The sequence below is a fragment of the Coregonus clupeaformis genome, unplaced genomic scaffold, assembly GCF_020615455.1.
Source record: "Coregonus clupeaformis isolate EN_2021a unplaced genomic scaffold, ASM2061545v1 scaf0327, whole genome shotgun sequence".
NCBI classification, from domain to species: domain Eukaryota; kingdom Metazoa; phylum Chordata; class Actinopteri; order Salmoniformes; family Salmonidae; genus Coregonus; species Coregonus clupeaformis.
The window spans coordinates 329220-346256 of record NW_025533782.1 but is presented as its reverse complement, the minus strand read 5'-3'; the positions used below and the strand labels follow the sequence as shown (position 1 = coordinate 346256).

The 17037-nt window shown below is 44.3% G+C and overlaps 1 protein-coding gene across 1 annotated transcript; it reads left to right on the top strand.

Moving 5' to 3' along the window:
• Positions 1–3058: 3058 nt before the first annotated feature.
• Positions 3059–16720, top strand: LOC123484480. Its single transcript, XM_045214867.1, has 14 exons — positions 3059–3842; positions 3979–4033; positions 4629–5662; positions 6084–6361; positions 8016–8176; positions 11452–11604; positions 11866–11995; positions 12173–12247; positions 13877–13969; positions 14136–14290; positions 14522–14689; positions 15057–15142; positions 15322–15426; positions 15768–16720. Exons 1-14 carry the CDS (start codon positions 3194–3196, stop codon positions 15932–15934), a joined length of 3309 nt encoding a protein of 1102 aa, XP_045070802.1. The 5' UTR covers positions 3059–3193; the 3' UTR covers positions 15935–16720.
• The last annotated feature ends 317 nt before the right edge of the window (positions 16721–17037 follow it).

Sequence of the window (17037 nt, the reverse complement as noted above, 5' to 3'; positions counted from 1 at the left end):
ATGCATGCCACATGCGAGTGCGGTATGTTCCTTTGAGAGCGGAATCTGTGCTCAGGTGTGTTGCCTCATTTCTGAGGCCTAGAGGGGGACACACGTTTTGCCTTTACCTACTACCCTAACAGCCAGAAACAGGTTCTGTCAGTGCACCTGTATAGGTAAACCGGTTTCCTTTGAATTGTGTTTTATCTCAATGAGACTAACCTGGTTAAATAAAGGAAAACATTTATATATAAACATATCCGTCCGTCTGCTTGTGCATGCATGTATGTGTGTGAGTGAGTGAATGGCAAAGAGAGGAAGAGGCTGGGTAGAAATCTAGAAGAGCGGTAGAGAGCGAAAGAGAGGGAGAGCTGAAATGAGAGCAGTCTGAGAAGGAGAGAGGGAGAGCTGAAATGAGAGCTGTCTGAGAGAAAGCCAGAGGGTTCCTGTCCAAAACTGCAAGAAAATCAAGGAACTAGTAGCATTTCTGACTGCAGAAAAGATAAACACAAGTACATATGTTTACTTGTTTCTTGTTAGTATTAAACCCTCAGGCTAAACAACTTAAGAATACTTCCCCAAGTTTCTGACAAAGCAAAAAACAAATCATGAAAGTAGAAACAACTATTGAAACCATTATCAAAATAGGAAGGTTGCATGTTAATTTGGCTAAAACAGGGAAGTTTCTCTCTCGCTTGCATGCACACACGCATGCTCTCTCTCTCTCTCACACACACATGCTCATGCTCACATGATTTGACTGATGTGCATTCCATTCCCATAAATATTTTATGGCATGCTCATCAGACAGTTTCTACCTCGTCAATCTTTACTGTCAAGGCACTGGAGACTTCGTCTATTTGCATAGCACTTGTGCTGACTGGACAGTCCAGTTTGTGTTTATAATGCTTAAGGCTTAATGTTTACCTTTCCTTAGAAAACACACACACACACAGTGAAAGTGATATGCCCTGCTATCACAGGATACAGATGTAGGACCAGACTAGACAGGAAGCAACCACAGTGATCAGTGAACTCCATAGAGGGTTTACGTCTGCCAAGGTTCAAGGGTCAATACAGACCTGGAATGGAGCAAGTAATCCCAAAGTCTTGGAGTTCTTGGTCACATAAAAGCCAAACAAAACAAACCAAAAAACATGTATCTTTCTCATGCTTTATTAATTTCCTATTACTGCAAACATACAGTACCAGTCAAAAGCTTGGACACACCAACTCATTCAAGGGTTTTTCTTTATTTTTACTATTTTCTACATTGTAGAATAATAGTGAAGACATCCAAACTATGAAATAACACATATGGAATCATGTAGTAACCAATAAAGTGTTAAACAAATCAAAATATATTTGAGATTCTTCAAAGTAGGCACCCTTTGTATTGATGACCGCTTTGCACACTCTTGGCATTCTCTCAACCAGCTTCACCTGGAATGCATTTCCAACAGTCTTGAAGGAGTTCCCACATATGCTGAGCACTTGTTGGCTGCTTTTCCTTCACTCTGCGGTCCAACTCATCTCAAACCATCTCAATTGGGTTGAGGTCGGGTGATTGTGGAGGCCAGGTCATCTGATGCAGCACTACATCACTCTCCTTCTTGGTCAAATAGCCCTTACACAGCCTGGAGGTGTGTTGGGTCATTGTCCTGTTGAAAAACAAATGATAGTCCCACTAAGCGCAAACCAGATGGGATGGTGTGTCGCTGCAGAATGCTGTGGTAGCCATGCTGGTTAAGTGTGCCTTGAATTCTAAATAAATCACAGACAGTGTCACCAGCAAAGCACCCCACACCGTCACACCACCTCCTCAATGCTTCACGGTGAGAACCACACATGCAGAGATCATCCGTTCACCTACTCTGCGTCTCACAAAGACACGGCGGTTAAAACCAAAAATCCCAAATTTGGACTCATCAGACCAAAGGACAGATTTCCACCGGTCTAATGTCCATTGCTCGTGTTTCTTGGCCCAAGCAAGTCTCTTCTTCTTATTGGTGTCCTTTAGTAGTGGTTTCTTTGCAGCAATTCGACCATGAAGGCCTGATTCACACAGTCCCCTCTGAAAAGTTGATGTTGAGACGTGCCTGTTACTTGAACTCTGTGAAGCATTTATTGGGGCTGCAATCTGAGGTGCAGTTAACTCTAATTAACTTATCCTCTGCAGCAGAGGTAACTCTGGGTCTTCCTTTCCTGTGAGAGCCAGTTTCATCATAGCGCTTGATGGTTTTTGCGACTGCACTTGAAGAAACTTTCAAAGTTCTTGACATTTTCCGGATTGACTGACCTTCATGTCTTAAAGTAATGATGGACTGTAGTTTCTCTTTGCTTATTTGAGCTGTTCTTGCCATAATATGGAGATGGTCTTTTACCAAATAGGGCTATCTTCTGTATACCCTCCCTACCTTGTCACAACACAACTGATTGGCTCAAACGCATTAAGAAGGAAATAAATTCCACAAATTAACTTTTAACAAGGCACACTTGTTAATTGAAATGCATTCCAAGTGACTACCTCATGAAGCTGGTTGAGAGAATGCCAACAGTGTGCAAAGCTGTCATAAAGGCTACTTTGAAGAATCTCAAATATAACATCTATTTTGATTTGTTTAACACTTTTTTTGGTTACTATATGATTCCATATGTGTTATTTCATAGTTTTGAAAATAAAGAAAAACCCTTGAATGAGTAGGTGTTTTTTAAAACCTTTGACTGGTACTGTGTATATAGGCAAAAGGGGGCAGTGGATGTAAAACATGATGTGTTATGTTAGTGATATGTTATAGCCTCCCAAACCATCTAACGCTGTGTCACTCCCTCTCCCCCAGCACCTGACGGAAAAGAGTTTGAGCTTCAGCTGATTGGAGGAGTGGAAGTTGAGCCGGAGCACGGTTCAGGCACACCCCTTAGCCCATGTTGCGACCGGGACTGCAGTTGTGTGTGCCACCTCCACCGGCCCGGCATGAAGCTGGTATGGGTGCCCATCAACGAGGAGGAGGAGGAGGAGGAGGTGGAAGAAGAAGAAGAAGAAGAAGAGGAGATTGTGCTGGAAGATGAAACAGAGGAGGAGGAGAGAGGAGGGGAGGGGGAGAGCGAGGCTGGGGATGAGGAGGAGGAGGAGGAGGAGGGGAGCGGTTTGTCGAGTGAGGAAGGGGCGGGGCAGAGATTCAAGAAGGCAAAGTTTAACCAGGTTCTGAATGTGATGATAGACAAAGGGAACCGGAGAAGGTCAGACCCAGGATACCAGGTCATTCTGACCTCCTTGGCCCTAAAACGCCCCCAGTCACCCCCCATCCCCCCTAAAAGAACTCAATCTCCCCCAAGCCATTTGAATGCCTCCATAGAGGAGGAGGACTCTATATATGAAGCTACTCTACTAATGGTGGAGCCAAAACCCAGAAAGATCTGTCAAGAACTGGACATTCCTCTTATCATGGTTCGGAAACCAGTCCGTCGGTCCAAACTGTCCTCCAGCAACTCGGAGGACAACACTTCTATCCAGTCCGATTCGGACCCATCCCAAACCCAGACTACTGAGGACGCCCCCCCCGCCATCCCACCTCGGGTACCCCTCGCCCAGGACAAGTCCAAAACACCTGGCCACAACCTCACGCCCGTTCACAGGGGGGGTATCGCCTTACCCCAGCCCACCGCGGAGGAGTGGCACTCCCTGCGCCCCTCATCCCCCAACCCTTCCTCCAGCCCCATAGTACCCCACCGGGTGGTCCCTCCAACCCCCACCAGCCCCCTGCTGCCCCACAGAGTCCCCCCACCTCAGCCCACCAAGACGGGCAGGGACGACAGGAGACTCAGTAACATCTCCGGCCATTCTATCAACCAAGCTATAAAAGGTTGGTATAAAAGTAAACATGCAATAAACCTGTTTTCTAGCATATTTTCTAGTGCTAGGTTATATATATGGTTACCAGGAGAGGATCCAATATAAAAGGAAGGGTATATTGTTCATTCTTTTGTGTCTCCCTCTAGAACAAGAGGAGGATGGAAACACTAAAGGAGAGGAGGAGGACACAGAGGAAGACCGGTAAGCTAACTCATCCCTGATCTTCTTCTGTTTCTTCCCTCCTTCTTCCTCTTCTACTCTCATCTCATATGTCTTTGTTTTGGCCCTGTTGAAAATCCTTCCTCCCTTCCTGTAAGTTACCACAGATCAGTGTGGGTTGGATCAATGAAGGCGATAGGGTATGACTTATCCAATCACATATCAGTGATTACCTAAAGGAAGGAAGGAAGGAAGGAAGGATGCATGGAGGCCTATGTAGCCAAGTTGGATCTATGATCATATGTTCTCCATTCATGCTTTTTTAAATATGTTCTATTGATATCTGTAAATCAACCAATTACAGACACCTGTGTGTCCTTTCAAACTATATAAACTAGTGACCCGCAGTGTTTGTCATTATACCCTGATGAAGACAGCTTGGCTGTCAAAACGTTGGTAATTCAATGATTGCATCTGAGCTCCTAGAGTGTTCGACTCTCCTTTTCTTTTTCATGTGTTCTACTCTGCTAGCCAGCACCTCGCCTCCAAAGTGTTAGAATCTGGCCTATTTTTCACTCATTCACACTTTCTCAGCTTAGTCAGTTATCCAACACTCTGCCCTTCTTTCCTGTCCCAGTGCTCCTGCAGCCCCACCCAGGAGAGGATCCTATATTGACTGGGAGTCCAGACTGCAGGACGGTAAGGTTACCAGGAGAGGATCCTATATTGACTGGGAGTCCAGACTGCAGGACGGTAAGGTTACCAGGAGAGGATCCTATATTGACTGGGAGTCCAGACTGCAGGACGGTAAGGTTACCAGGAGAGGATCCTATATTGACTGGGAGTCCAGACTGCAGGACGGTAAGGTTACCAGGAGAGGATCCTATATTGACTGGGAGTCCAGACTGCAGGACGGTAAGGTTACCAGGAGAGGATCCTATATTGACTGGGAGTCCAGACTGCAGGACGGTAAGGTTACCAGGAGAGGATTCTATATTGACTGGGAGTCCAGACTGCAGGACGGTAAGGTTACCAAGAGAGGATTCTATATTGACTGTGAGTCCAGACTGCAGGACGGTAAGGTTACCAGGAGAGGATCCTATATTGACTGTGAGTCCAGACTGCAGGACGGTAAGGTTACCAGGAGAGGATCCTATATTGACTGTGAGTCCAGACTGCAGGACGGTAAGGTTACCAGGAGAGGATCCTATATTGACTGGGAGTCCAGACTGCAGGACGGTAAGGTTACCAGGAGAGGATTCTATATTGACTGGGAGTCCAGACTGCAGGACGGTAAGGTTACCAGGAGAGGATCCTATATTGACTGGGAGTCCAGACTGCAGGATGGTAAGGTTACCAAGAGAGGATTCTATATTGACTGGGAGTCCAGACTGCAGGACGGTAAGGTTACCAAGAGAGGATCCTATATTGACTGGGAGTCCAGACTGCAGGACGGTAAGGTTACCAAGAGAGGATCCTATATTGACTGGGAGTCCAGACTGCAGGACGGTAAGGTTATCAGGAGAGGATCCTATATTGACTGGGAGTCCAGACTGCAGGACGGTAAGGTTACCAAGAGAGGATTCTATATTGACTGTGAGTCCAGACTGCAGGACGGTAAGGTTACCAGGAGAGGATCCTATATTGACTGGGAGTCCAGACTGCAGGATGGTAAGGTTACCAAGAGAGGATTCTATATTGACTGGGAGTCCAGACTGCAGGACGGTAAGGTTACCAAGAGAGGATTCTATATTGACTGGGAGTCCAGACTGCAGGACGGTAAGGTTACCAGGAGAGGATCCTATATTGACTGTGAGTCCAGACTGCAGGACGGTAAGGTTACCAGGAGAGGATCCTATATTGACTGTGAGTCCAGACTGCAGGACATTAAGGTTATCTGACACACCCAAAATATCAGACACTGCTGAATCAGGTTACAGGTGACACGCAAATATAGGTGTAAAAGAACAGAAAATGTTTGGTATATCATCATTGTTTGAGGGTCACCCATAGAGTAATACCCCACATATTAATACCTCATCTATTTGTATTGAGAGATTGTTTGCCCTTTGACCCCTCTGTACCCCCTTAGAGCCTCTGTACCAGACGTACCGCGCCACTGTCATCACCAAGGAGATCCGGCGCCAGACGGTGTGCCGCAACATCAGCAAGACTAGCGCCGACTACCACATGGACTGGACCGCCCGCCGTAGTGGCGTGGGCATTGGGTCGGGTGGCGTGGGGGTGGTGGGCAGTGGTACTATTCCGTTGCCCACCCCGGGCCAGAGCACCCTGTGGCAGGACCTACCAGGAGTACGGGACAGTGGGGTGCTGGAGACCCTCAGCCCTGAACAGTGCAAGTACCAGGAGGTGAGGAAGAGGTGGGAAGGGGTTAGGGAGAGGCAAGTCAAATAAGAGAAATTAGGCCTAAGGAACAGTTGAAAGGACATTGTCATGTATTAACATGGAATCCCCCAGTGAGGGAAGAGCAAGGGTTCAGGTTTTCTAGAGAATCATCAGTAGGAAATACTCAAATCTGATGGTGATATTCAATAACGGTTTGAATGTATGCTACCATTCAAAAGTTTGGGGTCACTTAGAAATGTCCTTGTTTTCGAAAGAAAAGCAATTTTTTTGCCCATTAAAATAACATAAAATGGATCAGAAATACAGTGTAGACATTGTTAATGTTGTAAATGGCTAATCCAAGTTGATCATTTTATAAGGCTAATTGATCATTAGAAAACCCTTTTGCAATTATGTTAGCACAGCTGAAAACTGTTGTGCTGATTAACGAAGCAATAAAACGGGCCTTCTTGAGACTAGTTGAGTATCTGGAGCATCAGCAATTGTGGGTTCGATTACAGGCTCAAAATGGCCAGAAACAAATAACTTTCTTCTGAAACTCGTCAGTCTATTCTTGTTCTGAGAAATGAAGGCTATTCCATGCGAGAAATTGCCAAGAAACTGAAGATCTGGTACAACGCTGTGTACTAATCCCTTCACAGAACAGTGCAAACTGGCTCTAACCAGAATAGAAAGAGGAGTGGGAGGCCCGGTGCACAACTGAGCAAGAGGACAAATACATTAGAGTGTCTAGTTTGAGAAACAGACGCCTCACAGGTCCTTAACTGGCAGCTTCATTAAATAGTACCCGCAAAACACCAGTCTCAACGTCAACAGTGACGAGGCAACTCCAGGATGCTGACCTTCTAGGCAGAGTTGCAAAGAAAAAGCCATATCTCAGACTGCCCATCTTAATATTTTATTTTTATTGGCCAGTCTGAGATATGGCTTTTTATTTGTAACTCTGCCTAGAAGGTCAGCATCCCGGAGTCGCCTCTTCACTATTTTTTGTCCTCTTGCTCAGTTGTGCACCGGGGCCTCCCACTCCTCCTTCTATTCTGGTTAGAGACAGTTTGCTCTGTTCTGTGAAGGGAGTAGTACACAGCGTTGTATGAGATCTTCAGTTTCTTGGCAATTTCTCGCATGGAATAGCCTTCATTTCTCAGAACAAGAATAGACTGACGAGTTTCAGAAGAAAGTTATTTGTTTTTGGCCATTTTGAGCCTGTAATCAAACCCACAATTGTTGATGCTCCAGATACCCAACTAGTCTCAAGAAGGCCAGTTTTATTGCTTCTTTAATCAGCACAACAGTTTTCAGCTGTGCTAACATAATTGCAAAAGGGTTTTCTAATGATCAATTAGCCTTTTAAAATGATGAACTTGGATTAGCAAACACAAAGTGCCATTGGAACACAGGACTGATGGTTGCTGATAATGGGCCTCTGTACGCCTATGTAGATATTCCATAAAAAATCAGCCGTTTCCAGCTACAATACCCATTTAAAACATTAACAATGTCTACACTGTATTTCTGATCAATTTGATGTTATTTTCATGGACAGAAAAATTGCTTTTCTTTCAAAAACAAGGACATGTCTAAGTGACCCCAAACTTTTGAACGGTAGTGTATGAATAAAATGTATGAATTCACCGTCCCATTCTCTCTCTTCCCTCAGAGTATGTTTGAGGTGTTGACATCGGAAGCGTCGTACCTGCGTTCCCTACGAGTTCTCACAGAACACTTCCTGGATTCCCGGGATCTGGACGAGGCGCTGAACATCCGGGACAGGAAGACCCTCTTCTCCAACGTCCTGCGAGTCCGGGAGGTCAGCGAGAGGTAAGCGAGAGAAGTAAAAGGATACTCAGCTAAAACCGTTTGGAGTCAGAGGAAGGAAAGAAATAAGGAATAGCATCTGACGCAGATTGATAGATTCATACCATTAGATCAGGACAATTTATACCGTTAGATCATAACAATGAATGCCGTTAGATCATGACATCAAAGGTTATTGTTCACGGACACAGTTTAGCAGATGTTATAGCCGGTGCAGCGAAATGCTTATGTTACTAGCTCCTAACAGTGCAGTAGAATGTCAAACAAGTACACAAATAATCACAAACTAGAAACAAGAAATCAAGAATGTCAGAACGAATCCAATGATCTAATTGATACCGTTAGGCCAGGACAATTGATACCGTTAGATCAGGACAATCCTGGTTGTAGCAGAGCTATGATGTGTGCAGAGTGCAGGCCCTACCCCAGCACAACAGTGACCACCCCAGCCACAGGCAACTGCTTTATCCTTGATGTGACATGAAACAATGAGGCTGTGTTTTGCCGGACGTTTAAACCTGTAGAGAGTGTATGGCGTGTCAGGATCTCTCTATTTACTGTAGATAATGCCCCCTTTGGTATTTTGCGTAGTAGTATAGTGGCTCCTATGCAGTCCATGCACAATGTTTATACTGAATACAAGCAATCTCCCCTTTGTCCCTAAGTGTGTTTTGGTAAAGAAGGTTAATGATTGAGATTACCACCCCTGGGTGTTGCTTTTGTAGAAATCTATTACTATGTAGCTTAATTTATGAGTAAAGTATGTCAAAGAGAAGGAAGGAAACAAAAATCAAATGTTTGTGTGTTCCATTTTGTTCTATGATCTTGCATGACCTTGAAAGACAAATTACCAGTCTAATCACATTACATTTTTTATCTATGGAGACATTTCGTGAATATATTACTAAACCCCCTTTAATCTGACTTTCAGTACATCAATTTTATTGATTGAAAACTACATTGGCAATTACAGCCACTGGCCGTTATCTTTTGAATTAATTTTTACATCCATTTGGCTCATAGACATTCTAGAAGACCAGCCTCCAAATATGCCTACAACACGTGTGTTCTGATGATCGCTGCTTCGCTGCCGTTTGACAAATAAAAAGAATCTCGCTCTTTTGTCCATAGTAATCTCATCATGGAAGCTATACCAGCACTGTATCTGCGAGGTGTTGGCTAAGGAGCATGTGCCAATACCAGAGTGGGCACATTCGCTATATAACGCAACATTTTTTGTGACAAAACCATCATTAGAGTTCAAAATGCAATGAAAGCTTGTATTTTTTTTATCCGGTACATGGGAATTTAACCACAAAAGTTATTTGTGTGTGCAGTAAGTCATCACGCAACAAGTCAATTTGATGGAAACGCATCTCTGGTGGCATACAGTGAGGGGAAAAAAGTATTTGATCCCCTCTCAATCAGAAAGATTTCTGGCTCCCAGGTGTCTTTTATACAGGTAACGAGCTGAGATTAGGAGCACACTCTTAAAGGGAGTGTTCCTAATCTCAGCTTGTTACCTGTATAAAAGACACCTGTCCACAGAAGCAATCAATCAATCAGATTCCAAACTCTCCACCATGGCCAAGACCAAAGAACTCTCCAAGGATGTCAGGGACAAGATTGTAGACCTACACAAGGCTGGAATGGGCTACAAGACCATCGCCAAGCAGCTTGGTGAGAAGGTGACAACAGTTGGTGCAATTATTCGCAAATGGAAGAAACACAAAATCTCCCTCGGCCTGGGGCTCCATGCAAGATCTCACCTCGTGGAGTTGCGATGATCATGAGAACGGTGAGGAATCAGCCCAGAACTACACGGGAGGATCTTGCCAATGATCTCAAGGCAGCTGGGACCATAGTCACCAAGAATACAATTGGTAACACACTACGCCGTGAAGGACTGAAATCCTGCAGCACCCGCAAGGTCCCCCTGCTCAAGAAAGCACATATATATGCCCATCTGAAGTTTGCCAATGAACAGCTGAATGATTCAGAGGAGAACTGGGTGAAAGTGTTGTGGTCAGATGAGACCAAAATGGAGCTCTTTGTTATCAACTCAACTCGCCTTGTTTGGAGGAGGAGGAATGCTGCCTATGACCCCAAGAACACCATCCCCACCGTCAAACATGGAGGTGGAAACGTTATGATTTGGGGGTATTTTTCTGCTAAGGGGACAGGACAACTTCACCGCATCAAAGGGACGATGGACGGGGCCATGTACCGTCAAATCTTGGATGAGAACCTCCTTCCCTCAGCCAGGGCATTGAAAATGAGTCGTGGATGGGTATTCCAGCATGACAATGACCCAAAACACACGGCCAAGGCAACAAAGGAGTGGCTCAAGAAGAAGCACATTAAGGTCCTGGAGTGGCCTGGCCTAATCCCATAGAAAATCTGTGGAGGGAGCTGAAGGTTCGAGTTGCCAAACGTTAGCAACGAAACCTTAATGACTTGGAGAAGATCTGCAAAGAGGAGTGGGACAAAATCCCTCCTGAGATGTGTGCAAACCCGGTGGCCAACTACAAGAAACATCTGACCTCTGTGATTGCCAACAAGGGTTTTGCCACCAAGTACTAAGTCATGTTTTTCAGAGGGGTCAAATACTTATTTCCCTCATTAAAATGCAAATCAATTTATAACATTTTTGACATGCGTTTTTCTGGATTTTTTTGTTGTTATTCTGTCTCTCACTGTTCAAATAAACCTACCATTAAAATTATAGACTGATCATTTCTTTGTCAGTGGGCAAACGTACAAAATCAGCAGGGGATCAAATACTTTTTTCCCTCACTGTATGCCACCAGAGATGCGTTTCCATCAAATTTTAGAATATTCACATGAAGATTTGTCGCCAATTGGATGGAAACCTAGCTAGAGTTATTTCCTGACAGTTGCTAGTTAAAAATGCAATCTACACAGGACCTTCTAATCAGCAAGTTTGTATGGGCATGAGTTTCGGCTTTCCATGGTGACATCACGTGGTAAATTGGTTAATAGACCAATAACAAAAGAGTTCCAAACCTCTCTGCCAATAACAGCTAGTTTTCAGTTTTCCCCTCCCCACTCAGACAACTCCCAGACAGTCCTAGCTAAATTCTTTGTTGAAAAATGTTGTCCATTTTTATGGAAATCTGTTGCAGTAAGGTACATAGTTGTTACCCAGAAATAATTTAATATTGATATAAATACGGCTGCATTGGACCTTTTTTTAATAAACCCCTCATCAATAGAATAAACCATAACCTTTGCCCTTTCCACCCCCCCTCCATTAGGTTTCTGAAGGACCTGGAGGACCGTATGGACGAAGGTCTGATGTTCTCTGACATCTGTGACATCATCCACTACCATGCACAGCACAACTTCCCGGCCTACATCGACTATGTCCGCAACCAGATCTACCAGGAGAAGACCTACACATCCCTCATGTAAGTATGGGTCTATTACTAGATCTCAGAGGTAGGGTTGCAAAATCTTGGTAATTTTCCCCCAAATTCCCAGATTTTCCAGAAATCCAGATCGGAGAATTCCCGGATTTCCTGCTTATTCCATCATGATTCCAGTAATAAAACTGGAATTTCTGGAAAGCTTGGGAATTTTGGGAATGTTGATGGAGGCATCTCGGTCCTATAATTTACTCAGCAAACCAGACAAAGATGGGACCCTGAATAATGTGTGTCCCCCCACAGGAAAACCAATGTGGCGTTTGCCACAGTCATCACCCGTCTGCAGGAGTCTCCTCAGTGCCAGCGGCTGCCATTCATGTCCTTCCTGCTGCTGCCCTTCCAACGAATCACACGCATTAAGATGCTCATCGAGGTGAGGGGTATCATGGGACCTGTAGTTTTTGTGGGCCACTGTGAAGTGGACTACAAAGTGTTTTCTATCACAATGAAAAGCATGAAACCACATGAATATTAGATTTTTTTTGTCTTGAATCCAGATCCTCATTTGTTTGTATGTGTAACATGGCTTATTGTTGCTGTTGTTCATCAGAACATTCTGAAAAGAACAAAGGAGGGGACTACAGAGGAACAGACCGCCTCCAAGGCCCTGGACTCTGTTTCCAAGGTAACACACCTCCTGTTTCCATCCAGCCGTCCGCCCACCCGCCCACAGACATTCCGATTGTTCCATTCTAAAGCACTGTTCCACACCGTTCTGGAATATGGAACAATGACGTCAGTCCCCTGGTCTATTGTGTGAGAAAGAGGATATCCTATTGTGAGAGGACAGAGATAGTGACTCAGTGTGTCACTGCAGACAATGACAATATGACCAAGTGCAGAAGAGACAGATGAGAGATGAGGACTCCCATCTAGCACATTTGGTTCCTTGGAAGTTGTGGGAACGTACATTTTTGGTTTCCCATTGGTTCTGAGAACGAAGCCATACATTTCCTGACTGGTAAAACAGAATGTTTTTTAAATGTTCTGAGAACGGAAGTAAAAATTTAGCCTGTTCTGGTAATGTTTTACTATGGTTCCCTGAAAGTTTTCCTGGAAGGTGTTATTAATGTTCTGAGAATAAGACTTTTAATAACACTGCTAGCTTAGTTTGGGTTAACTGTTTTGAACTCCAAGCACAGATAGGACACATGGAAATTAATTTGCTTAGGCATTAATCATGCTAACACATTTCTTTTTTTTCTACTGTGGCTTGGCGTCAGTGAGATTCAAACCTATGGTCTTCTGTTCTCTATCCGTGGAATTGGTACACTGCGCCACCAGGATGGAGCAACATGCCATGTTTTTTTAAAACTCATTTTACATTTACATTTTAGTCATTTAGCAGACGCTCTTATCCAGAGCGACTTACAGGAGCAATTAGGGTTAAGTGCCTTGCTCAAGGGCACATCGACAGATTTTTCACCTAGTCGGCTCATACAAAGCTGTTCTTTTAAGTCTATTCAAACAGACCCCATTTCAAAGGAAACAAGCACTTATTAACACAGTTAGCAAGATAGAGGATAGAGAGTTTTGTTGATGCTGAGAACGGAATGTATATGTTTTTAAATAACATTCTTAGAATGTTCTTTGAACGTTACTAATATTTTCTTGTGGTTTTTATGGAAAGTTTTCTTAATGTTCTGAGAACACGACATTAAATAGAACCATGGGGAACCCTGTAGAAAACGTTATGCTGAAGTACTACAATTCCCACAGAAGAACGTTGTTTCTTAACGTTCTCGGTACGTTATGAGAACATTACTTTATGTAGAACCATGAGGAGACCTGTAGAAAACGTTATGCTGAAGTACTGAAATTCCCACCTACGAAACATATGGTTCTCAGAACGTTCTCAGGGTATCCTTCACCATTACCAGAACATTGTGGGAAGGTTGTATGCAAAATAACCATGCTCTCACCAAGTTCTAAGAAACATATGGTTCTCAGGACGTTATGTGCTACCTGGGCTGTCGGTCACTGCTGTACCAGCTAGTGTTATTCAAGAAGGGAGGGATCCTCTTGAAAAAGAGAAGAACTTGATACACTTGTGATAGAGAGGAAAATGTATTTTCATGAAATTAGAGACGGGCTATTAGGACTGTTTCGCTCCTCTGTCTGAGAGGAAAAGTGTAGAGGCAGCCAAGGTGTCTCTGATCTACTGTTTTCATTCAGTCTCTTGTCCTTTGTCTCACACAATTTTTTTCTTTTTTCTTTCTTTCTTTCTCTCTTCCCCTCCCTCTCGCTCTCTCAGATCATAGAGGAGTGCAACACCCAAGTGGGGAAGATGAAACAGGTGGAGGAGCTGATCCACCTCTCCAAGACGCTGGAGTTTGACAAGCTCAAGGTAATCAATTAATTAATCAGTCAATCAGTTATTACACCACCCACATATACTATGAGCCTATCCCTTTCTGCTTGATTGTTATACATTTATCTCTCTCTCTTTCTCCCCTCTCTCTCTCCCTCTCTCCATCTATCCCCTCTCTCCTTCCCCCACCTCTCTCCATCAGGCTATCCCCATCATCTCCCAAACCCGTTTCTTGGAGAAGCGTGGGGAGGTACAGGAGATGGCCAAAGGTGGCACCCTCTTCAACCTGCGTCCCAAGTTCACCCCCGTCTACCTCTTCCTCTTCAACGACCTGCTCATCATCGCCACCAAGAAGGGGTGAGTTCCCCTTATGGTGTTCATAACGCTTTATGAAACTTCACAAGGCCTTAATAAACCTTCATAAGGCCTTTAGCCCTCATAAATGCTTCACAAATAATATATAACAAATGTCATGCTAGAATATAGAGGGTGGCTCTGCATTCACATGTTCTACATTCATACAGTCTATGACTCATTTTACTGTCTTAGCCCTTCAATGTGATTGGTTCCTCCTCTTATCTCCATTAGTTCGGAGCGTTTCGTGGTGATGGACCACGCCCACCGCTCCCTGGTCCAGGTTCAGCCAATAAGAGCGGACCAGGCCCTGAGCCCTAGCTATGAACACTGTTTCTGTCTGACTCTACTGGAGAACCACCAGGGACGCATGATGGAGAGACTGATGAAGGCCCCCTCACAGTGAGTAGAACACTGTGTGTGTGTGTGTGTGTGTGTGTGTGTGTGTGTGTGTGTGTGTGTGTGTGTAGTGAGTGATATGCAGCACATGGGGACGTATGAAACTTACTCCTCAGCCTGAAGTGTCCCAAATTGCGCACCGAATAGTTACATTTACGGTGACACCGACTGGTAAAACACTTCACGAATGTGGGCACGTGTGCTAACAAAGCAGAGGTACTGGGTTCGAGTCTGTGTGAGCCGAATCGAGAGGAAGTGGGACTCGCTAAGCAAGCAGTGTGACATCCTTTACAAATACAAATAAGACTATTCACACTCTATGGTCTGTTTCACATTCTCGCGTTTCTTTTTCCCCCTCATTTCTTTTCAGGTCTGACCTGCACAGGTGGATAGCAGCGTTCCCTAACCCCAGTAACCCTGATGGAGACGAGGAGGAGGTCATATATGAGGACTGGGGTGAGTGACTGGGTTAGCTAGCGGCAGTTAGGCAGCCATTAGTGACTGAGTTAGTTGCCAAATTCAACCATCCACACAAAAATTCCTCTGTTTGCCTACATGGACAAACTTTGGGCTATTTGTACTTGTGGTTTATGTTTGTGTGGGTTCTTGATATTTGCTGTTGTTTCTGTCCTCAGACTGTCCTCAGGTGCAGTGTGTGGAGCAGTACGTTGCTCAGCAGGCTGATGAGCTCACCCTGGAACCCACTGAGATCATCAACGTGGTGCGGAAGACCAACGAGGGTAAGACCTGGCAGGACACTAGTGACCTTTTCATGTGGTTAATTAGGAAACTGGGTAGCACTTTATTTTACAAATCCAGAAATGATCCGGTCTTTACTTTACTAATAACACAGTAATAACCTATCGAATTAAACCCACTTCTTTTCCCCAACTGTCTTTTATCCCGACAATTCTAATTCAACCCTTTAACCTACCTTAACCTCTATACTGTAGCAGTTGATTGATTTGTGAATGTTATTTTGCATGATTTATATATAAACATCCTATCCCCCCCCGCATTCACCCATCCTTCTTCCTCTCCTCCACCTCCTTTCCCTCCCTCGTTCCCTCCATCTCTCCAGGTTTGTACGAGGGGATCCGTCTTTCCGACGGACAGAAGGGTTGGTTCCCTGTGGAGAACGTTTTAGAGATCACCAACGAGCACGTGCGGCGGCGGAACCTTCGAGAACGCTATCGGGTCATTCAGGCCGCCAGCATCGTCACCAACAAGGTCAAGACCCTTTCATAATGTTGACGGAACGTCAAGGGAACATTTCAGAATAGTAAAGACCATGCTTTAGGATCACCTTAATGTTGACAGAACATCAGGAGAACATTGACAGAACGTCAATCGAACGTTGACAGAACATCAATCGAACGTTGACAGAACGCCACTAGAACATTAAACTGGATAGGGAGAGTGAACCAGTGCTTGCCATGCATGCTAACCTGAATAACACTCAGCGCTCCTCAGAAATCTCATATCTCCAGCTATCTTACAGTGGGTTTTGACTAGAGGCAGCGCCTCTTCTTAACAACACTTCACTCTACATTTGCATAAAGTAGAGCAGAGCTCAACTTTTTCTACCGCTCCGCTAGCAGGGTTCTCCCCGCTCACCTTCCCACAATTCCCCACATATTTCTCTACGTGCCCTCGTTGAAAATGAATGGGGCGGAACTTCTCATGCTGAATTCGTTGTTGGTGAAAACCCGACGTTATCATATCGTGCAATTAGCATGTTTTCATTTTGTACAAATTAGTAATTTGTTGGAAGTTATGGGGGAATGTTTTTTTTTGGGGGAGAAAGATGATGGACTTCAGGCAAACAAAAATGGACTACTCTCTGACATGCTTCCAAAAGTTGAGTATGTATTTGAGTGAGAGTTTGTTTGTGTGTGTGTGAACCTGCACCTAACCCCACTCCACTCACTGCCATAGGAAAGCCCCAGTTGAAAAGTGCCCCTGTATCAATATGTCAGTCAGGTATACCATACCAGTTTGCACATATCATGTATCATTGGGTGTATCAGGCATATACAGTGGGGAAAAAAAGTATTTAGTCAGCCACCAATTGTGCAAGTTCTCCCACTTAAAAAGATGAGAGAGGCCTGTAATTTTCATCATAGGTACACGTCAACTATGACAGACAAAATGAGAAAAAAAATTCCAGAAAATCACATTGTAGGATTTTTTATGAATTTATTTGCAAATTATGGTGGAAAATAAGTATTTGGTCAATAATAAAAGTTTCTCAATACTTTGTTATATACCCTTTGTTGGCAATGACACAGGTCAAACGTTTTCTGTAACTCTTCACAAGGTTTTCACACACTGTTGCTGGTATTTTGGCC